General features: G+C 41.1%; 1 protein-coding gene across 1 annotated transcript in view; it reads left to right on the top strand.

Annotated features, from left to right (window-relative positions):
* The first annotated feature begins 7,950 nt into the window (after nucleotides 1–7,950).
* Nucleotides 7,951–22,188, top strand: part of tafa5l (TAFA chemokine like family member 5, like) — a 56,946-nt gene continuing 42,708 nt past the window's right edge. The window contains exons 1-3 of the mRNA XM_080900093.1: nucleotides 7,951–8,170; nucleotides 8,674–9,088; nucleotides 21,445–21,594. Coding sequence (XP_080756219.1) covers nucleotides 8,992–9,088; nucleotides 21,445–21,594 — 247 coding nt within the window. The 5' untranslated portion in view covers nucleotides 7,951–8,170; nucleotides 8,674–8,991. The remainder of the gene's footprint in view (nucleotides 8,171–8,673; nucleotides 9,089–21,444; nucleotides 21,595–22,188) is intronic.

Here is a 22,188-nt window from a genome sequence, read left to right on the forward strand (position 1 = left end):
CTTAAGGACGTGACTTTGAGATACTGTTCGTCTGCTGTGGGCCTGCCATTTCTTCATCTTCATTTCTTTTGTCCAGTGTTCTTATCTTAGTAATGGTCTCAAAATGCCCAAGTCAAGGATTCAAAACATTAGTGCAAAAATCAGTGATATGACTGGTAGCGGTTTTGTCAATCTGTGACATGACATCTGTGGATTTTAGCAAAGGAAGCCTCTTGCCATAGCAATGACAGAGATGGCCATGAGAAGAGATGCCTGTACAAAAGAGATGTAAAGACATTCAGAGAATCCTAAAGGAGAAAGAAAATATGAAAAAAGAAACTTCAACAGTTTATGAAGATTAGAGCATTCAATCTTGAAAATTGTGCATGTTAAGCCATGATTAATGAGGGAGCCCTTCAAAATTGAAAAGGAAGCGGAGGTAATAATCTCACAAGAAACTAGATGCCACCTGGCCTCTGCCATTCAAATTGTCGTTTATGTGTATGCCAGACTCATATAAAACATACAGTGAAGTCTAAAGGAATTTAATAACTGGGCACCAAAAATTAGCATCAGAAATTCAGTGTCTGTCTAAATATGAAATATGGTGCCAATCTCGGTTAATTTCCTGAATTATAGTGTTTGATATTGACCACAAATGTGATTTTTGCAGAAGATTTTGAGGACACGATAAAGTGGACGTTCTGCCTTTTGGATATGAAATATCACGTCATCATTTTATGCTGTTAGACATTTGTGTGATATTTTAATACTAAGCATATGATTGCAGTTATGGTTTTGTGAGGTCACAATGAATCAGAATCAGACTCAGGATATTTTATTAATCCCTAAGGAAATTATTTGCTTACAGTTGCTCCAAGACAATAAGAAGAATAACAGACTAAACAAAATTGAATGATACAATATATCACAAAGTTACAAAATATATAAAATAGCTCTAACATATACAAATAGGTCATTTATAAATATCCAGCAAATTAGACAGATTAAATATTTGTATGATTGTCATTTTACACTAAACTGTAAAAATGTGTTATTTTCAGTGTAAAGGATGTGGAAAAGGGTGTAACTGTTGTACTGTTACTATGTATTAGATGGAGGAGGTGTACAGGGAGATGGCTGCAGGCAGGAATGATTTCCTGTGTCGTTCGGTGGTGCGTTTAGGTCATCTCAGTCTCACTGAACGTGCACCTGTAACTAGCCAGCACGTCATGACGTGGGTAGGAGTTATTGTCCAGCATTGTCCTTATCTTGGACAATATCCGCCCCTCCGGTACCACCTTAAGGGAGTCCTGCTCCATCCCCACAACATTACTGGGCTTGCAGATCAGTTTATTGAGTCTGTTGGCATCTGCAAACCTCAACCTGCTGCCAGCATGCAACAGCATAGATGGCACTGGCCACAACAGACTCATAGAAAATCCTGAGCATTGTCCAACAGATGTTAAAGACCCCAGCTGCCTCAGAAAATAGAGTCGACTCTGGGCCTTCCTGTAGAGTGCAGTGATGTTTTAAATCCAGTCCAGTTTATTATCAGTGTGTACTCCAAAGTATTTATAGTCATCCATTATTTCCATATCGACCCCCTGGATAGAAACGGGGATTGCAGGTTTCCTGGTCCTCCTAAAGTCTACATTGAGATGCAGATGATTCTGCTCCCACCACGTGACAAAGGATTCAACCACAGCCCAGTACTCCATCTCAACACCATCATCATCATCATCATGCAGAGTCATCAGAAAACATCTGAAGATGGCATGTCTCTGTGCAGTGGCTGAAGTCTGTGGCTGAAGTCTAAGTGAATGTTTGGTTGGTTTATCCTTGACTTGAAATGATCAGTGAAGAGAATTCCCTCAACTGGCATCATGTTTATGAGAATGGGACAAGCTGAAAACACAATCCTCATGGCCACGGCTATTGGGAAACATAAAGATAGGCATCCAGAGAACTAGAGAAGCATTCCAACTGAAGAAGGAAAACAGAAAAAGTAAGAAAAGCCTTCACTGAAGAATTTAAAGTTAAATGTAAGAGGAGAAATAGAGAGAGAAATAAAGGAGATAGAACAGATGAGGAAAGCAGACACAGAGGATGAGGCAGTCATGATGATGAATGAAAGGACAAAGAAACAACAAATAATGCCACTGGTAAGTAATAGACCTATCAAAGCAGCCATTATGACTACTGTTATCAACATGCCATGCCAGTTATCTTCCAGACTCATTTCTGTTTGGCCCTGCAAGAACAAATATGGTAACTGCATCTGCACCAAGAAAGCACAAACATAAAAACCAATTAGGCCACCAACTCCTTGGTAATCTTTCAAATTTATTAAAAAAGGCATGTAGATGTAAAATCCATCATTGCACAACATTAACATTTATTTGTACTGTGTGCATGTACTCCAAATATCTGTGTCAGCCACTGATGAAAGTGCAGCACATTACTTTGAGTTTTAAAGGCAAGCCTGACTAAAAAGTGTCTCCTCCCAAGGTTCAAAAAAAGGTTGTAGAGAACTGAATCAGCAAAGATGTAAAGTCAATTTGAGTCAGTGTGGTGTTACATTGTGGTGCATTATACGATTATTATTATGCATTAGGTTAAACACTGATTTAGATTTCTGCTGTGAATCTTTGTAGTGCTTACCGCATAATTAAGTGCTACTGTGCTGATGCCTTATGTGTTACTTACTATCGTGTCTCGATGTTTTATATGCGATGCAAGCTGATAGAAATAAACAAAATGCTAGAACTTCCCCCCCTCCTGGGTACCAGCTCTTTGTTGTGATCGGTTTTCTTCAGGGGCAAATGTATTTGACCCTCAAGTTTTTTCACTCCTTTGCACTTTCCCACTGTTCCGCACCGATTCCTGCGGTGGCCCTGAGAGGCCAAACGGACTGCAATTTAAGACAACACCAGCAATAAGTAAAACAGAAACTGATTTCCAAAAGCACAAGGGAAGTGTTTCTGGAGTGAAACAATAACCCGACGGACCAGTTGCAGGAACCCAAAACAGGGTAGGTGTGTTTTATCATGATTCATATAATACTGATGACGGATTTTTAGGCTAATATTTAGTCTAACATACTTATCTTATCTTTTCTTTCCTGACAAAACTGAGTGATCCTCCACTTCTCCCCGCACAATTCTTAGCATATTTCAGTTCCTGCAACTGGTCCATCAGGTTATTGTCTCCCCAGAAACACTTCCCTTGTGCTTTTGGAAATCTGTTTTTTCCTATTTCCGTTGTTGTTTTTCCTATTTCTGTTGTGTTTTGTGTGCTTTTGCAGCATTTTTCTAATTGCTGGCATTTTCTTAAGTTGCAGTCCGTTCGGCCTCTCAGGGCCACCGTACATTCCAGTTGTTTCCTCCAGGTATTTGCTGACATTTTAAAGTCTTGATATTGATGCTTTGATTATTATTCCTCATACTGAGACAATGGTTGTTATTCTTGTACTTCTTTAAAAAATTGGCGGCTAAAAAACTAGCCGAAAATGCACAGAAGAAATTAGTGGTGGTGAACAGGCCAATCACAGTATGGCGTTACGACGCGGCATTGATCCAATGTGTAGTTACAGGAAACTGACAGAACTACACCTCTATGGCCGCCCCGTTAAATACACCCCTGAGTATGAGTGAACATATTGAGTTTTGAAAGTTTTTTTCAAAGTCCTGATTTCTCCTTACAGCTACACTGTACATACAGTATGTACAGAAGACTCTTTCCAGTGTTGTAATATTTTAGAGGAAAATAGATTTATTTCAGGCAATGCCTTGGCTACCATATGCTCCTCTCTCTTTAAACAGATTCACAGAACAGCCGGTGGCTGGAAAACAGGAATTTGAGTCCACACAGTTGCGACCTGTCTTAGTTTCATCCAAGCTGACAAATCACATCCCTAAGACTCTTGAATATCCCTATGTTCCTCCTTATAAGTTCTAAGGTTCCTAATTTGTTTCTTTTGGCCCAGTAATTTAACAAATGCTGCAAATGAACTGTAACAAATTCTCCAGCTGTTCCAGTAAAACCATATTTATATGAAAAGCTGTGAACAGGCATTATTAATAAAACACAAGCTCTGCTATCTAAATGAGCAAGATTAATACTTTAAGTTCTAATTTTTGGGTTTGTGCCAGGAAGCCTCCTTGATCAAAATACCCAGTTTCATCAGACCCTTTTGTTGTTAACCCAAGCCCCAATATAAATACTAATAAACATTATTAAATTAGATCTGCATTATTTTGTTATTGCTGAAAACCTACATGTGTCTAAAGGATACATCTTTGAATGTCTTCAGTTTCTTTTGTCTCAAATGAGCTTGAATCCAGCCACATTTCTTATAGTTTATTCTAAATAAGCCCCTGCAATATTAATATATAAATATAAAGCCAGTATAATGATGAAAGCTCAGGTGTTACTGAAGCAATACCATTAACTGTGTTATATCCATGTGTCCCAGCGAGCTGTGACACTGACCCAGCAGCCTGAACCTGAAGGCAGCTATCATTCATTTTATTATGTACGCCTGTGCTTTCTCAGGACAACAAGCAACCTCACAGCTGCTAAAATGAACAAGCAGGTCAATATGTATTTGTGAAATCTACTCTTTCCATCTTCACATTGATTGGTGCAACGGGGCAGCTGTGCAGGAAGCCAATCACACAGGTGAACAAACACAAAGAAATAAACCACACAGGGCGTGCCGGCGTCATTCACTTTATTAGAATAGCAAAACTTCAGCTGATCAATGTCCTAAATTCAAAATGTTACCTCAGTGTGTAAAAACCAAACAGCGAATAGCCTTAAGAGCTGGAAGCAAATGGTCCAAAGGGGAGTCCCTCGCCACAGATTCCCGTGTTAAAAAGCCCAGCTTTAAAGCAAAAAATAAACATATTCATAACCTTGTACAAAAAGCATTTTTGATCTCTGTTGCTGATTTTCCCCTTTGCGACAGGTATACAGAGGGACTTTGTTTAAAAAATTATTATTATCATCTGTTAAGATTCTTTTAAGGCTTCCTTTTCTTGCCTTACTTGCATTTATCATGAGTTACTTCTTGTTTATGAGACTTTCTGCATTCAGTTTTGTATTTAATAAAAGCATGCTTCACTGGGTTATGATAGGATGACAAACCCTGGCCATTAATGAATAACTCATTAATTTTAAATGTTCAGATATTTTTCTTCTAGAGCTGTGCAGACCTGTTTAGACGTTTTTTCTGGCAATGTTTCTGTTCTTAAATATAACCAGTGTAAAATATCAACACTTGGAATGAACTCCAAGTGTTGGTATTTTTTCAGCATATGTGCCAAATTTGTCATGGAATAATAAAGGATCAGGCCTCACCTGACCTGAAACTGCTGAAACTGTTAGTCATTTGCTCAGTTACTTTTTATGTGTCAAACCCCTTTAATTAAAGCTGAAGGCCTGTACTTCAGACATATGTTTGATTTAAATTCCACAGTGATGGTGTAAACAGGCAAAACTATAAAAATTGTGTCTTTGTTTAAAGTATGGACCTCACTGCCTAAGTGACAGGTAGGTGTTGACACAACCCTGGCTCAAAGGGTAGCGCAACAATTTCAGAGATAAATAAATATGCATTGTGTTGCTGTATGAACATGTGCTGTGTCAGTGAACAAAAAATAAAGCAGCTGATGTTCAATAGATCAAGTAACCTGGAGGACAGAGAAAAAGACTGAGTACCTCAGCACCTACAGTACAAGCAAGCAAACACACCAGCCCAGGTGTCAGCCATCACTCCCAGTGAGCCACTCATCATGTCCCAACAACCAGGTACTGAAGCCTGGGGGCCGTCACATTTCTAACATGGGTGGATCTAGCCAGTAGTTGTTTGCTAGGTGTCAACTAAACTAATTTGTCTCAAGAAATAGCAAACATTTGTGGTGCTGGTGCCCTGTGCTTTACAGTGGAACTAACAGACTGCTTCAGAAGTCCAAAGTCTGTGTTACAATTCTGAGGGAAATCTTTAGCATGTTAATTAGCATTAATAACCAGGTACCTGTGTCTGTGTGATGCTTAAGTATCAGCATTCCACCTGCTCACCTGAATGTGGCCACACCAAGCTCCAAAAATTGTCCATGTCCATCTTTTATATCATACATATTATATTCTGGGGTTGTGTTTTTGCTAAAAACAAGCTAATTTTTACGAAACTAAATCCAAACTAATACATTTCACAATCACGTGACAAAACGCACCACAGGTATAAAGTTGTGTACTTATCTGCTCACACAAAAATGACCATGTAACTAAAGATGAATTAATATAGAAACATTCATAATAGCAGTATGAAGAACAGTTGCAGGCATATTAGCAGCAAAACAGAGTAGAATGGCCGCTAAAAGGCCCTCTTTGTGTAGATTGTTGGAGTTCTGTTATTGATATAATCAACATGACTAAATACTGGGTGGTTTAAATCATGATCCACATTTTCAAATTATGAAACTGATCATATATTTTGTATGCGACTTTAGTATTCAACTTAACTAATAAACAGGCTTATCAGCTAAACAAAGACGAGAAGAAGCATAAAGCAGTATGCAGTGGAAATAATCAAGTACATCAAAACCATAATTAACTACAGCACTTCAGTTACTAAGTATATTATCACTTATATCACACGCACATCCTCTTGAATCAGTCACAGCTTTGAAATCTTTCATATTTTTCTTAAGCACAGCACGTCGAAAATGCATATGTATTACTACTATGTTATTACTGCATCATTCTTACTATTATTACTTCACACATTCCCAAATTCAGTACGGAAAAACCGTCTGTATCTCATTGGTAAAAATGAAAATAAATATGATGGGTAAAAATAAACTGGCAGAAACCCTGTCAGTTACAGTTATGGATTATGATTAATTACACTGGAACCCCTGCTGAGACGTCACTCAGACAGACGGAAACGTAGTTCTTAACTCTGAGAGCTGGATGAGCCTCACTGCATACAAGAGAAGAAAATACATTTCAACTCAGCAGTCGGCCCGGGCTTGTAGCTCTTCCACCGGCCAAGTAAAGTAAGCTGCTGCAAATGGTTTCACTAGAGCAGAAAAGTTCAGATGGAAAATCCGCAAAGTATCCTTTTAATATAACAAATGCGTAGTCTTAGAATTGTGAGGTCCTGTCATTTTTCATCTATTACACGCTGACGTGACAGGCATCGGCCCGGGCCAATACGTCATCATAAAAGCCATTGAATGAAAGGCTGATAGCACAGCAGCACACAAGGGGAACTTCTTCATCTGCTAATAAAGTGCACATTCACTGGTCATGGAATCTGGTGAGTGCGTGTGTGTGTATGGAAGGTGAGTTATAGTAATGGTCCTCGAATGGCAAGGGAGTCTTAAATGGTGCTCTTTCAGAAGATAAACTGGCATCTGCAGGAGTTTAACTCTCTCTCCCTCTCTCTCTCCTATACACGCATACATCTATACACACCTGCCTCTGTGTGTGCACGCTTGAGACTTGTGAGATATGATATTAGACAGTATATAATACTGCCATAAAGAGCTCTGAGGCAACGCACATGTTATAACACGGACCTCTCAAGAAGCAGACCTGTCACATTTTCCCGGAATGCCAGTGTGCTAAATGTTAACCATAGTCCCCAGACAATGAGGCCCTCAAGGGCGTTTTCCACCTCCAAAACGGGGCATAAGGACACGGAGAAAAGTAAGTGTCAGAATGTGCTAAGCTGGGACCGCTCTGTTTCTCCCCGTGGGCTCATACTGGTCTTCTTTTGCTGTGTATAAACAAGCAACATCATCATCTACAGTTTGCGATTTATAGCCGGGGGACCGCAAAGTTTTTTCACACTTTGAGGAAGGAATTAGGACATCTTTTGCGCGTGAGAGAACGCGCGCGCACGCGAGGGAGGGAGAGAGAGCATTTGAAAACGTCGTAAGTGAAGGGAAGTCAGGGTGCAGCAGCAGCACGGTTTCTGCCATGGAGTGAAAGGAGGAAACCTCCTCTTCGGCGTCGCCTGCATGCAAATGCACCCGACCGGGGTAGAATAAGGCTGGTTCACCACGCTCAGGTGGAACCGCACCATTGACTTGGCGTGGAGCGGTGCTTATCCTCGAACTTAAAGCAGCAAGACACGGTCGCTCAGAATCTTCCAGATCGCATCCAAAGGCTCATACAGGTGACAAGTGTGCCCAACTTCACCGCACCGGCCGTGCTGACGCGCACAGTGCGTTTGTCCAGAGGTTGCTCGCTGCGTGAGACCCCGCCGCTCCTCTTCTGACATTTCGCAGCGCTGCCGTGCACATGCAGACTGTGCGTGTGTGGCAGCGTGACGCATTTGCGCCTTTAGATTTGATTTATTTATTTTTAAGAGTCTGGAGTGTCGCGTTTTCGGACAAGTTTGGGTACCGATCGGAATGATCGTCATGTCCGCATGGGATAACTTGCGCGTCTCTTTGTAGAGTGACACAGAGCTCGGCTAGGTGCTGAAGTTGGTTGGGAATAATAATAACAGTACGTAGCGCAGAGGACGAAAGAGGACGAAACGGCTGAATTTATTGCCAGCATCGTCATCTCCGTGTAAGGAATCGAAACTGCGCGGGGGGGACTGCTGCTCTTTCCTCCTCTTCATCTGCACACTTCCAGCTTTTTCTTTTCTTTCCCCCCTCTTTTCTCTTGCAGAAGCATCAAAGTGAATTCCAGCTCCTGAAAGCACAGCTGCGTAAACTTGGCCAGATCTGGTGACATTGTAGCCTGTGTGTGTCTGTGTGGGTTTGTGTGTGTGTGATAAGCAGCCTGGATGGATATGCGGCTCACCGAGGGAATTTGAAAAGCAAAGGGGGATTACTATCGGTCCCTCTTTTGTTATAACCTCAAAATGGATGCCCACGTCAGGCTTTGGAGATGCAACTGGATTAGCCACTCTTCCGCTGATCTGCTTGACATCTGAGTGGCACAAGTGTTCAAAGTTTGGATAATCTCAAAGGCTGACGGTGTAGAATGCAGTCTGGAGTGAAGACGCTCTCCGCAGGTGGAGGTGCGTCACTCTGCTGCCTACTGCTCCTCTGGCTCATCTACTCCCATCTGCTCAGAGAGGGTAAGGGCACTTACAGCTATTTATTACTTTGCCAACAGCAGCAAGGTCTCTGAGGGCTTTTTATTGGGATGCAGCTGCACATGGTGTGGTCAGATCCTGTCATTCTGGGGGAAAATTCCTATTACGCCCAATTAAACAGCCTCTGTGCTCATCAGAAGTCAAATTACGGTGACCTTGTTGAACCTCTTTGCAGCCTGATTTGGCATCTCAGTAATAATATTCCCAGTCAGTGTATAGTGATGTTATTTTGCACAGTTTCATCATGTCTGATAGCACTATTATGTACCTAGGAGCTTTAGACCACCATTTCCAAAACACTTTTTAAGAATCTGAAATGCATTAAGAATAGTTATAACCTTCAACCCAAACAACCCTGATTTTTTTCTGTTTTGATGCTGGACCAAAAATCAGGCTCTTTGCTGTCATGTGGGATAGTAATTTGGCGAATCTATAACTGAGCCTTAGGTGAAAAAACATCAGAAAGCCTTCAGCTATTGTTTTTCCACTTAGGTTAAGGCCTTTATATGCTTCCAAGCCATGTTTTCATCTTGAATAATGCATCCACTGGTGCAATTACACCTTCACCCTGACACAGAATAGAAAGCAAAAGGATGTTTCCCTGCACTTCATTGGCTGCTGTCCATAACACAACATTTCCGCCGCTGTCAGAGACAGAGAACAGGCTTAAAGTACTGGAACTTGTTGGGAGATGCTGAACACTAAGTTTGCAGATTAGATCTTTTAATCAAGCATTGGCCGGCAGCATAATTACCACTGTGGAGGAGGGATAGTGCCTACATCAATGTCTTTGGCAGCTTGCCGGGAACAAAAGTAGACACTGATGTGAAAAATGAACTGCCTGCGCGTTGAAATGTGCTCCCTTTGCCTCTAATTTGCAGTGTTTTCTCCCAAAAACGCTGCTGTCACCAGCCTCTAATTCCCACCCCTCTCAAGCCTGTGCATATTATCCAAGGAGCCACAGCTACCCTCCTGTTGCCCACAGCCATTTATTATTGACTCGTTTTCATCTGAAAGTGATCTCATTAGCACATGATTGTACAAATTACTCGATCAATCTCTTGTGAACTTTGTTGCCCTTCATATATTCCCAGGGTAAGTGAGATCTCCCGTGCATGGCCTGGTAGTTAAAACCTCTGGATATGATTTTTGGGGTAGACAGTCTCCCTGTTTGTTGCTGACTGGTTTTAGAATAAAATGTGTCATATATATATATATATATATATATATATATATATATATATATATATATATATATATATATATATATATATATATATATATATAATCATCAAAACCAAGTCATTTGAAGCTGGCTGGACTGACCAGTTACTGCACTCATAAAAGCAGCTCTGATTTTTTTAGCATTACAGTCTAAAAATATAACAAGATTCATTTGCAGTATTTCTTTTAGCATTTATAGCTAAGCATCACTGTTAGAGTCAAAGCACTGTTCACTTTCCATGAAAAGCTCAGCCAGTATGGCCCCTGAGGGCCTGAGAGCCACACTGTGTGCCGGTGAACTGGCGAGCAGGACTAACTTGAGGTCCACCGTCTTCATAGCCCATCTGTCATGGCGACCAGGACAGGAAATCAAAGCCTAGCAGCTCTGTCCATGCACGCCATTGGGCCACCGTCGGTCACAATAAATGGCCTGTCGGCTGCTCTCAATGTTGCCAGTTTATTCAACAATAAATTTGGAATTGTCTGGGATTTTCGTACTTGGGCCACATTCCGGTTCAGTGGTGCAGCCAGGGAGCAGCGGTGACACATCTCTGCTTTGTCACCCACAAACCTCGGAGTTAGTATGAAAAGGGAGGGTGGAGTGCTGCATTTTTACCCACATTTATTCGCTGGAGGTGAAGGGATAGTTGGCCTATGCTCTAACTCATCTGACAGAATTCTGTTGCCATGGCAGTAAATCATTAATTTGAAATAATTTGCTCAGATGAGACTTCTTAAATCTTTATTCATCTTTGATGCAACAGCAAAATCATTTCTGTGTTTCTCAGCTGCTCTTTCCATAGATTACTTATCAGCATGTGTAGTGTGGTATCTTTTCTTTGGATTTCCCATTAAGGATGTTTAAGCTGTCATAATTTCTCATTTTACCACAGATGATTATGTGAAACGGTTGTAGTAGCTAACCGATTTAGCAGCTCTCGCCTTCATTTTCATTCATCTTTTTGGCCTCTTTATATGCACTGTTTGGGTTTTCAAGCATTCGAATCTTTCTGAGACTAGTCTGATTGCAAATAGCGGTGGGTGACTGCCTTCATCTATAAAGCTCTGATGACAGCACTTAACACTGCTCAGCAGACAAACTTAGCAGCAAGTTGGTGAAGAAAGCTGAACCTCTGTTTTTCTCAGTAGAAGATGGAACTCTGAAAAGGGTTGAAAGCAGAGCCATTGAGTAAGACAGTCCAGTCACCGGGGGTTCTGAATTCGGGGTAAACAGTTCCTGCAAGTGCTTAGCGGGCAGTTGGAATGTACGCTTAAAACATACAGCCTTGTTTTTGTTTAACTACCTTTTAAAAAGACATCTCAGACTTCTGTGCTGCTATATCTCTATGGTGCAGCTAGCATAAGTTGCTAACCCCCGTTGCTAAACTTCTGTGAGTCTCCGTGATCCGCCATTGCTGTAAAAAAAAAAAAAATGGTGAAGTGACTCTTCCATTCAACAGCTCTGGTTGAGAGGAGACTCCAAATTCATTTTATCTGCTGGTTAGCGGATCTAAACCTGTTGAACATTGAATGTGACTCTGAAAAACAAACAGAAACATATGATGTAAAGCAAAATATATTTAATACAAGAGAAGGTGGACAACCCAAATAAATGAAACCACAGGGTGATTTCCTGATCTTGGTGTTCTGTTTTGTACAGAAAGTGCTTCTCTATACAGCGCATGTGACGTGTCATGATTAACGTGTCATTTTGGTTTGTTTGAATAATCCAGTGAGTGCAACAATCTATCCTGTCACCCTGCTCTGCTGTCGACGCGGCTGACAGCACATTTATGAGCCACGTCTGTGGCCCGTGTCACTACATTTTGATGTGACTCACCGAGACTGTACAGAGAACAGGCTCATGCGGTTCAAGTATCAAAACCAGACCGATTTTACTCCTGATGAATTATTCTGTATCCTATCATGGTCATTTCCCCCCGATGTATATGAGAAAGCAAATCTTCATGGTGCACCAGAGAGATAAAATTCAAAATCTTTGGTTGGTATTCTCTTTTAACTCAGAGAGCAGGGCCTATCCATCCAAGCATTAAACTAATCAGAGTACCGGAGAATTACTGACTTTTTGAAGTGAAAAGAATGATTTCCATTCCAGTCTTCTTCAAGGCGGCATTTTAAGCATGCAAAGGGAGACCTACTTTGATTATGACCTTGGCTGTAAATTGTAAGCAAATCATTGAGACCTGCTTATATAGGCGGTGGGGCTTTAAAAGTATGAGCATCTTTATGGAACAAAATGAAAAGAATTTTTACAGCTAAATCAATTTGGCAGCACACAAAGCTCATATTTCATAACTCCCCGAATATAAATTCTTTCTAGCCGTCAGCTTTGACCTCCCTTGTGGTTGACTGTAGCGCACTACTCAGTGTATTTCTGCATTGTTATTTTCTCTGCGGAAATCTCTGGGCTTGAAACTGCTCCATCATTGGCAGAGTGGTGTAAATGATTTGAGTTATGTTCCTTCGGACTTCTGTCCCTTTCTATTTTCTGCCTGATGCTGTGATCATATTTTCTGAGAGGGAATGTGTTTGAGTGTTAAAGCTCACACAATCCCGCATTACTGTACAGTACTTATGGGGTCGTAATAGTCCTCTGATGTTCACCATTTTCTCTGTGTTTGCAGTAAAGAAGGAGGGCATCATGGAACGCTATCTGGGGGGGAATTTGAAATGAGTCACCGTGGCTTTATACAGTCATCTCTGCGCTACATTCAGCAGAGCTACTGTTTGCATTTGCAAGGCATATTGTACATTCGCTCTCCATGCCTCTAGCCTGTTTTCATCCACAGCAAATTGTTTGAGCGCACTCTGTATTGTAATATTCTGCAGCTGTGCTGTGCGACAGCAAAAGAAATGCATTCAAAGCCATCTCAGTCATGTGAACCGTACCACAGGACAGACCTGAAATACACTGTGAGTCCTAGCAGGGGATGGATGTAAGGGGAATGTTTTCTATTTTAAAGCTGCCCTTGGCAATGTCACACAAAGGTTGCAGACAAACTGTACAAAAAAATGAACTTGGGGATCTTGAAGTTCTCTAATATGATGTTAGCAGACTACACAGCATGCTTTTGCTTTCTAGTGAGAAAGGAGACAATCTAAAGCTACTGTGCCCCGCTTTCCCCAAGGGAGTGCCATCCTACGGCGGCTACGGGAAGTTTCAATTTTTCATTCCCTGTGGGTGGAGTAGTGTTCACACCTGACACGGGAATTAAATTTGAGCAAATAGAGCCCATTTCTGGTGTCTCAGTTGGCAGGGCGGCAGTGCCTTTCAGTGGTTGCTTGTGATTGTCTGAAAATCACACTTGATGCAGCTTAAAAAATTCTGTCATTCGAATGCAGAGCTCAGCATTCGAATATGAGCAGCTTCTCAAGAGAGAACAACAAGGAGCAGACTGACTGAGGGCTAGCACACTGCAGAGAAATGTTCTTTATCTAATAACATAATTCATCCCACCCCAAATGCTCCAACATCTCCCTACCATTACACCCGATTCCTTTCGCACTGTTTTATTTGAAATTGCATAGTTACCATTACAGGTCCTCTAACATCAGCAGGGAGTTGTTCACTTGTATAATTATCAATCGGACTAACATAGAGTATTCAAATAGCATGTGAAATTAAGTGGTGGCACATGTTATGCTCCACTGCTCTGCTGCCCTACTTGTTTAGCAGCAGAAGATCACGGCGATGTCAGGAAACATATAGCACGGGGTCAGTCAAACATCTGCCTCTCTCACCTGGTGTCCTATTACATGCTACCTACTGCGCTGCACGCGTCAAGTGCTGTTAAGGTAATGAGATGGACTTGGCTGCGGCTGCCTTGGCTACCATATGCACAGTCAAATAAGCTGGCTGTTTGATGTCATCCTGAGTTGTTAATAGAAGCCAGAGCTGTGAGATCAGAATGGACATGAGGAGAAGATCAGGTAAAAGTTCGGGCTGCAGTGGCGAATAAATCCAGATTAACTCACTGAAATTACCTTTATGTTTGTGGGATTGAGTTTATTAGCTTCCTTTGAGGTCGTGAAGCAGAGTAACAGTATTTTAGAGTGATCTCTTACTTAAGTTAGCTGAGTCTATATGTGCCACAATTGGTGTTGAAATAATTATCATCTATTAGAAAGCCAATTTCAAGCAATTTCAAGAACTTTAAACTATCGTTCTTATAAACTATAAACTATAGAAATTCTTCTGTGTGAACAAGAAAGTCATTTGACCCCACAAGACAATAACTTATGTACACAAAAACCAAAGGAAAATCCCACACTGGGCTTCACTGACTCACATTACTGAATCAGAAAAATTTGAAAATTATTCAAGGTCTTCTTATTACAGATTTTTGGGATACCAGTAAAAATTAATGGTGTAACATAAAGTATTATATTCTAATATATATTCTAAGTACACCAAGACTTACAGTGGGAGTCCATTGTCAGGCTCAGACTACAGTCATGCACACTCTCACTCTGTGCAGTCCTGTGAAAAACTAAGTGCAATCTTGCTGCTTCCAAAGGAAGTAACAGGGTAAAAATGCAAATGCAAATTAACAGGATACTCAAATGCAGCTGATCAACAGCAAGTGTGAGCGCCTCTATAAAAACAGAGGTTTTTGTAAATTTCCTGGTCAGTAGCAGGTGTGTGTTAAAGATGAAGTCCCAACAAATTCACCAAAAAGCCTTAAAATCGACGTGAATGAACAAATGCCCACAATTCTCAATGACCTGAAGCAACGCTGTGAAGAAGAGTGGCCCAAAATTCGTTCACAGTGATGTGAGAGACTGAGAAAGTCATATGGAAAATGATCACTGTAAGTTATTACTGCCAAAGGTGTTTCTACATACTTTGAATGGGCTGTGCTCAGTTGTCCTTATAACAACTTCCTTTTTCACATGACTGCACATTGTGTCTTTCTGTTACAGTAGTCACTATCTCAGCTTTGTCAGTTACAGTCAAAATCTTGTGACTGAAAAACATGATAGTTTGCATGTTCCTCTCTTTCATGGTGTTTGGGATGTAATCGGTAAGGAGACGTGTTCCAGAAAAAGAACTTTAAAAATCACTGACACACAAAGTGGTTTGTCTGATGCTGGCACTTGTGTTTTCAATTTCTCAGCTCCATCCAGCTTCAACAATTCTTCGTATTTTTCTTTGCTATGTCTAAAATTGTAGAGCTGGTGTAGAGCACTGCGCTCATTTGGGTCATCCTCACAGAGGTGGTGGAGTCATGGTGGAAGAATCAAAACATTTCTATCATGCTAGTCTTCCTGTCATGAGTCATCTCAGGTGCAGCATCAGTTTTCATCCATTATGACACAGCATGCAAGATAAAAAGACCAGTGGTACCCATTTTGTACTATTCCTGGCCCAAAGCTGCACTCTACGTCTTCCAGTTTGGTCTGAAGCAGTTGTTGGGCAGAAAAGAATCAGATAAACAAGAGTATAAAGCCTAGTACAGGGAAGGGTGTTCATTTCTACAAATAAAGACAACGCAAACTGTGTTTTTCCAGTGCTTATGTAACTTTGTAAGTTATCAGACAAAATTTTCAAGGTCCTCTGTGGTTAAATTGTTCAGGAAACTGGTCATAGTTAATGTCACACAAAGAATTTTAACTTCCCTTTATCCGGTCGTTAAGTGATGACATGACGAATCCTACTTCCGGGTATAAAGTAGTCTGCGTTTAATATGGCTTTTGTGTTGTTAACATGTTTAATGTTTTGTATTTTCTTCTATTTAATCTCAAAAAGCTCCTAAAACAGTCAGTGAGCACTGTTGACCTACCTCGGCTTTTATTACCGCTAATCGTTTATTTAAGCTCAGTTTTTAAAACCTTAGGATGTAACTACAGCCCAGCCCATGCAGCAGTATATGAATGACTAACCTCGTATTGTGGATGGATTATCTCAGTTGTTCTCCTGGATGAAGTTTGGTCCTTTTACAGCATAGGTGTCAAACTCTGGCCCGCAGGCCAAATTTGGCCCGCAGCCTACTTACATTTGGCCCGCGAAGCCATACCAAATTACTATCAGAGCTGGCCTACTGGTATTATACAGCTAATATATATATTGTTTAGTATTAAGCTTTGCTTGTTCCATATTCAGTTTTTCAGCAAAACGTGTTTGAGTCCATAAGAAAAGATTCATTCTTATATCTGGAGGAATAAATATATTTCAATAAATATTAACGTTAGCCCGCGACTTTGTTCCAGTTTTGAATTTTGGCCCACTGTGTATTTGAGTTTGACACCCCTGTTTTACAGCATCCTGCCATGCGATTACATTTGTTCCTGACCACCGAGAACACTCACGTTAACTTTTATCGAGTGGAAAAAAGTTAGCTTTTTTATATTATGCTAACATAGCTGTGTCGCTAGCGGTCACGTAGCACATCATTATATACCAGCTAGCCAAACTTCAGTAACCCTACAAACGTCACTGCTGTTTAGTTTTCTGTCTTCATTTATGTTGGAAGTGATAGCAGAGCTGTATGTTTTCATTTGTTTCCAAAACCCCGCAGTCAGGACATGCTATATTGTATTTAGATAGAAGCTAGCGAGCTAACTCCCTGCTAACTTCTAACTCCGTTAAATGTCATAAATTCCGTTTTCATGGATGCCTGATCATTTTATTAAAGATGAAAGACTTTAGACAGTTTTTCAACTCTCAGTAATGCCATAGTGTTCGTTTGATATATGGACCCGCAGCGGAGTTTAGGCCCAGACACGGCTAGTGACGTCAGACTTAACGACCGGATTGTGCAGTTGTGTTTTTTTTTAGCACCACTGATGGCTCCTGTGAACCTTGATCACACCAGAGAGGTTCTAAATAAGAGAAAATGTGTGAACATGATATGTTTTGTGCCTCTTAATATTAAATACACTTTTTTTGAGGGTGGCGTTCTGTCTCCGAGAGACCCTCTTTGTGTCCTTGTCACTGCAGTTTTTGCTATTTTGGGGGGCTTTGGAAAGGACAGTCATTAATTGTTTCCTTCCTTGTTTCCTGTTTCCTTCTTCCCAAATGCTGGGTAAGCATCACTGAGCAAGATGCAGATCCCAAAGATTTCACCTTGACACCACCACTAATGTGTATTTATTTGTGTGTGTGTTTGTGTGTGGCTTAATGAGAGGATTTGCAGAGAGCTTTGTCCTCAGAAAAAAAAATAAGTGGAAAGCACTTTATAAAAGCAGTCCATTTAAAAAGTTGATTTAATCCATAATCAAAACAATCATTAGTGTGTCCCTAAACACAAGACAACTACAAGGAAAGCATAAATGTGCTGTGTGAGATAGCTGGCTGATGCTGAATGGGGGTTTTAGCCACTTTTAATTACATTTAAAAAATTGATAAAGGCAGCCACTACTAATCAGTTATGACAGATTACCTGCATCATTAACATTTATAATTTTTCCTGCAATGTTTCCAGTCTCCCACAGAAGATCTGCTGGATTCATATCAGATTCTATACATGCTAATATGATTGTCATGCTCTCTAAACTAGCGTTTTGTTGCCAGCCCCATTTTCATTCTTGAGAATGCCACTTCTGTCACAAAAGGAGCGCACAATGGAATGAAGATAATCACTCACACTTATTATTGTATCTGAGTGCGGTGATTAGAGTCAGATTAGAAAAGTGGTCGGAGTCAGTTCCGGATGTTTAGGCCAAACCAGCACAGAGGAGCTTTGTGCTATAGCTTTGGTCCCTATAGGGAATAATTCCAAACACAATACGTATTGTCATGAATAATTAACTGCACCACTCTACAAGATGTGGAATTTTTTATAAATATAGTGCAAAACTGTATCTTGGAAAGTCGCGTTGTGCAATAAAACATTGTGAAACCTCGCTTCCATGTGTTTCAAAGCTCCAGTAATTACAATCTATAAAGGAAGATTGTTTTAATATGGAAATGGAATCCTAGTCATAGTTCATTCAGTGCAGCCTCTCATATAATTTTATGGCAAATTCCCTGAGGAGAAACAGAGCTTTTCTCACAAGCTCCCAATGTGGTTTCACTTGTACAGGAGCAGCGCGGCGCTGTCTCCTGCGGATGCCCGTTAAATCTGATAAAGCTTTTTTTCTTTTTTTTTTAAATCAGTTAAGACTGACTTCTGATGTATCTGCACAGTCTTAATTAAAGACACAAACAAGGAAAAAAAAGATAAGCTAGAAAGGACTGAAAGTTTTTATTGGTTAGTACAACTAAGAAACAGCAAACTGCTGCAATCAGCTGCGATGTTAACAGGGATGATGATAATTGGCGGCTTTGTATATTCACGGTCCGTCGCTGAGGTCGTGCCAGTGTGGTGTATCTAGAGCCCAACGGCTCTTAGTCCAGCAGTGATGCACACTGAATCAGACTAACAATGTGAAAGCAAGTGTGGACTCCTGGCAGCCTGTTTCAGGCAGAGTTATTAAGATATTTGTGCGCCTGTACTTTGGTGATCTGCAGTGTGTCTGATCAAAGAGCTGATATGTAGAGCACAGACTCACATCTTTGCTCTAACCTGTGTGCGTTTGGTCCCCTGTGTGTGTCTGTGTTGCCAGTTAGCACTAGCATAGTGTTATGATTCACTGATAAGGTGATCAAGCTGCCAGTCGGTGCTTAAAGCCAGTGTCTACTACTTCTTGTTGTCATTTCTGACAGGATCCAGGGCCTGTTCAGCGACCATTCCCATCCTTCAGTCGGCGCTCTCCTCGCTGCCACGGCCATATGTGCATTTCATCATGTGAAACAGAGACGAGGCAAAGTGTCCTCACACCACTGAGTGACAGAAACCCTCTGTCACATGAATTAACTCCTGTACGTATGATGGAGCGCTGGCCATGGCTAAGGGCGCTTTACAAAGCAGCTACCCCCACCCACACACTACACAACTCACCACTTCAACTCCCCCAGCGCCTTACTGTTGTCTTCCTTCAGGCTTATTACATGAAGCCCATTCATCTGTTCAGTGTTGAGCACTGATATCTGATGGCACCTCTGTCCTCCAAGCAACAACCAAGTATACAGGATCTCGCCTCAGCAGAAAAACGAGAGAGGCGGGTGGGCTGAGTGATGGTGGTGCGCGGTGGAGGGTGGCCAGCAAGGCTGATGTTATGAAATTAGATTTACATAGCAGATCTCTGTAGAGCTGGTTTTGTTTTATGGCTCTTAACACTTCTGGAGGTAATTTTATGGAAAAAGTAAACCAGTCTTATCAGCTTAAATAGCAAAGTGTGGCTGTCAGTGGAAACTGCAGCCCATTCGTTGATCTATTAACTGAGAGGCTGAGATACCCCGTAAGCCTGTTTTTGATGTCAAGTAGCACTGCTGGAAGTGAAAAGTACTTCCAGCAAACGAGTAGGGCAGAACAAGTCGGATAATATGATTAGCCAACTCTGGTGTAGAAATATAAAGTTTGACCTGCACGGCGGTAGAGAAAACATTACCTACAACTGAGGAGTCCCTCCTCTGTGGACCAAGTATGTGGACCTAACCAAGTATTTTGTTGCTTAAACACAAACAAACTGCAACTAGAAAATATAAAATGAAAGAAGGTTTAATGCCAGAAAGCTCTGAAGGAAAAGCAGTCAACCCGGCAAGTTAATTTTTGCCCGTGAGTCTATCTATCGCCTACCTAACTATCGTTGCTATGGACAGGAAGTATCTCAACTTGGTGAATTATGCTAAAAGAAATGCCGCAGGGTCACCTTAAATCTTCACAGACATCTTGCTCTGATACTTGGATGTCTCAGCACTGCTCAGGTAATTTTATGAGTCATTTGTGTTCATCAACAACCCTTTCAACCTTTGCCATTATTGCGCTCATTTCATGCTACATAGCAGTTAGCGTCTCACTTAATGAGCATTTGAGTGTGGCGGGAAGCGACTAGAAGCAGCAGCATAAAGGAGCTATGGTTGGTGAATGCCAAGGATTGACCTTACAGGAACTGCAGTACACACTCTTCTCTAATCTGCCTTTTCTCTTAGATGTTTTGAAGAATGGAGAACCTCCCCTTCATACACCCCCCTTGCCCCTCCCATGTAGTTCATCTGCAACTAAAGCATGCTTGCAAAATGTAGATTTCTCCAGTTTGTGTAATTAATTTAAAGATAACACTGTGGCAAACTTGGAAAAGCTGCTTATACACGTGTCCCTGGCCAGGGAGTTATCCATCAATTTGTAATGCCTGGAGAACTCTGAAGTAATTCTCTGTGCTTGGACAGAACTATAAGAATAGCACACACACACACACACACACACACACACACACACACACACACACACACACACACACACACACACACACAGATTTCTGAGCATCACTTTAAGACATTCTGTCCATTTGCTGTCTCAGTAGAGCTTAGCTTGGCTTGAAAATTGGTCTGTCTGGTGTAGGAGCAGTGCCCAAAATAAATAAATGTGGCTTCAAACAGGGTGTGAGAGTGTTAACCTCACATTGTACGTTCGGGCATGGCTGTGAGTTCTCTGTTTAATTATTGCGACTGCCTGTAAAGTGGATATTTTCAGGTACACGCGAGGATAAGTTATCTACAAATGGCCAGTGTTGTCAATTTCACGGCGAGAACAGTCTTGATGTTTCATTATTTAATGGGTTGACTGCTATGAAATTTGCAGAGAACATTCATGCTCACAGTCAGAAGAAGTCTTTAGATTTTGCCCATTACGTGAAAAAAATCAATAAGTTGTTTTATGGTGCTCTCATATCTCGGAGCCTCTGACTCGTGTGTTTGTTATTTTGCAGTTATGGGTAGCCAAATGGAAGATGCTCTTTTAACTGATTTTTTTTCCCTGCATGATCCCTGTAAGGCACTTTCATCAAGAGAACTCTGTCATGCTGTATTAAAACTGAAAAAGCATTCTAGCCGCCTGCTTTTAAAGCACTAAAAACTTTCCTGACATTTTTAATGAGAATATTAAACTCTTTAGTGGAACACAAAGCCAAAAAGGTAAAAAAAATGTCTCTTTGCAAACAACAGCCAGCCTGTCGTTTTCACCTTTGAACACCAGTTGCTCCTCTGTAATAAGTTCATTACTGACTCATTATGCTAATGTGATGTACTTTATCCTCACTGCTGTGTTTGGCAGGCCAGTTGGCGGTGGGAACCTGCGAGATAGTGATGCTCAACAGAGACAGCAGTGTTCCCAGGCGGACCATCGCCAGGCAGACAGCCCGCTGCGCCTGCAGGAGAGGCCAGATCGCCGGCACCACCAGGGCGAGGCCGGCCTGCGTAGATGGTGAGTTCAGTGACTTCTCTAGCCCAATGGAGAATAAATATTAGAGAACGTAGCTGGAGTGATTCAGTACAGTGGGAGAAGAAGTCACTTTGGCAAGCAACTGAATCGGCTGGTGTGCTATAAACATAGAAACAATCTAATTAAAAAGTGTAATTGATGAAAAAAAAGTTCAAAGTAATTTCAATATTTCTGTAACACAATGGATTTTTCCCCTATGCTTGAAGAAAAACTATTTGTATTTCACCTATAACAACTATATTGCAGTCGGCATGTCAAAACCTTTTAATATTTCCCTATATGAAGCCTGTTGTATGCAACTCCACCTTTACCACCATAAATTGAACAGCTGTAGTTCAATTAAACTATTAAAGTAGAAATATTCTCTGAGCATTTAGGTTTTTTTTTTTTTTAATTTTAAGATTTTTTTTAGGGAAGTGTTTTTCATCAAGAGTTAAGGATCGAGTCTCCTGGCACACTTGTGTGCTACATATGATCACTAGCGGCTGGTTAGCTTGGCTTACACCCTAACCCTAACACCACTAGCAGAGTCTCCAGGATGTACAAGGAATGATCTCTTGTAAAATATGATTGTGA

The sequence above is a fragment of the Rhamphochromis sp. 'chilingali' genome, assembly GCF_963969265.1.
Source record: "Rhamphochromis sp. 'chilingali' genome assembly, chromosome: 12".
Lineage (NCBI taxonomy): Eukaryota > Metazoa > Chordata > Actinopteri > Cichliformes > Cichlidae > Rhamphochromis > Rhamphochromis sp. 'chilingali'.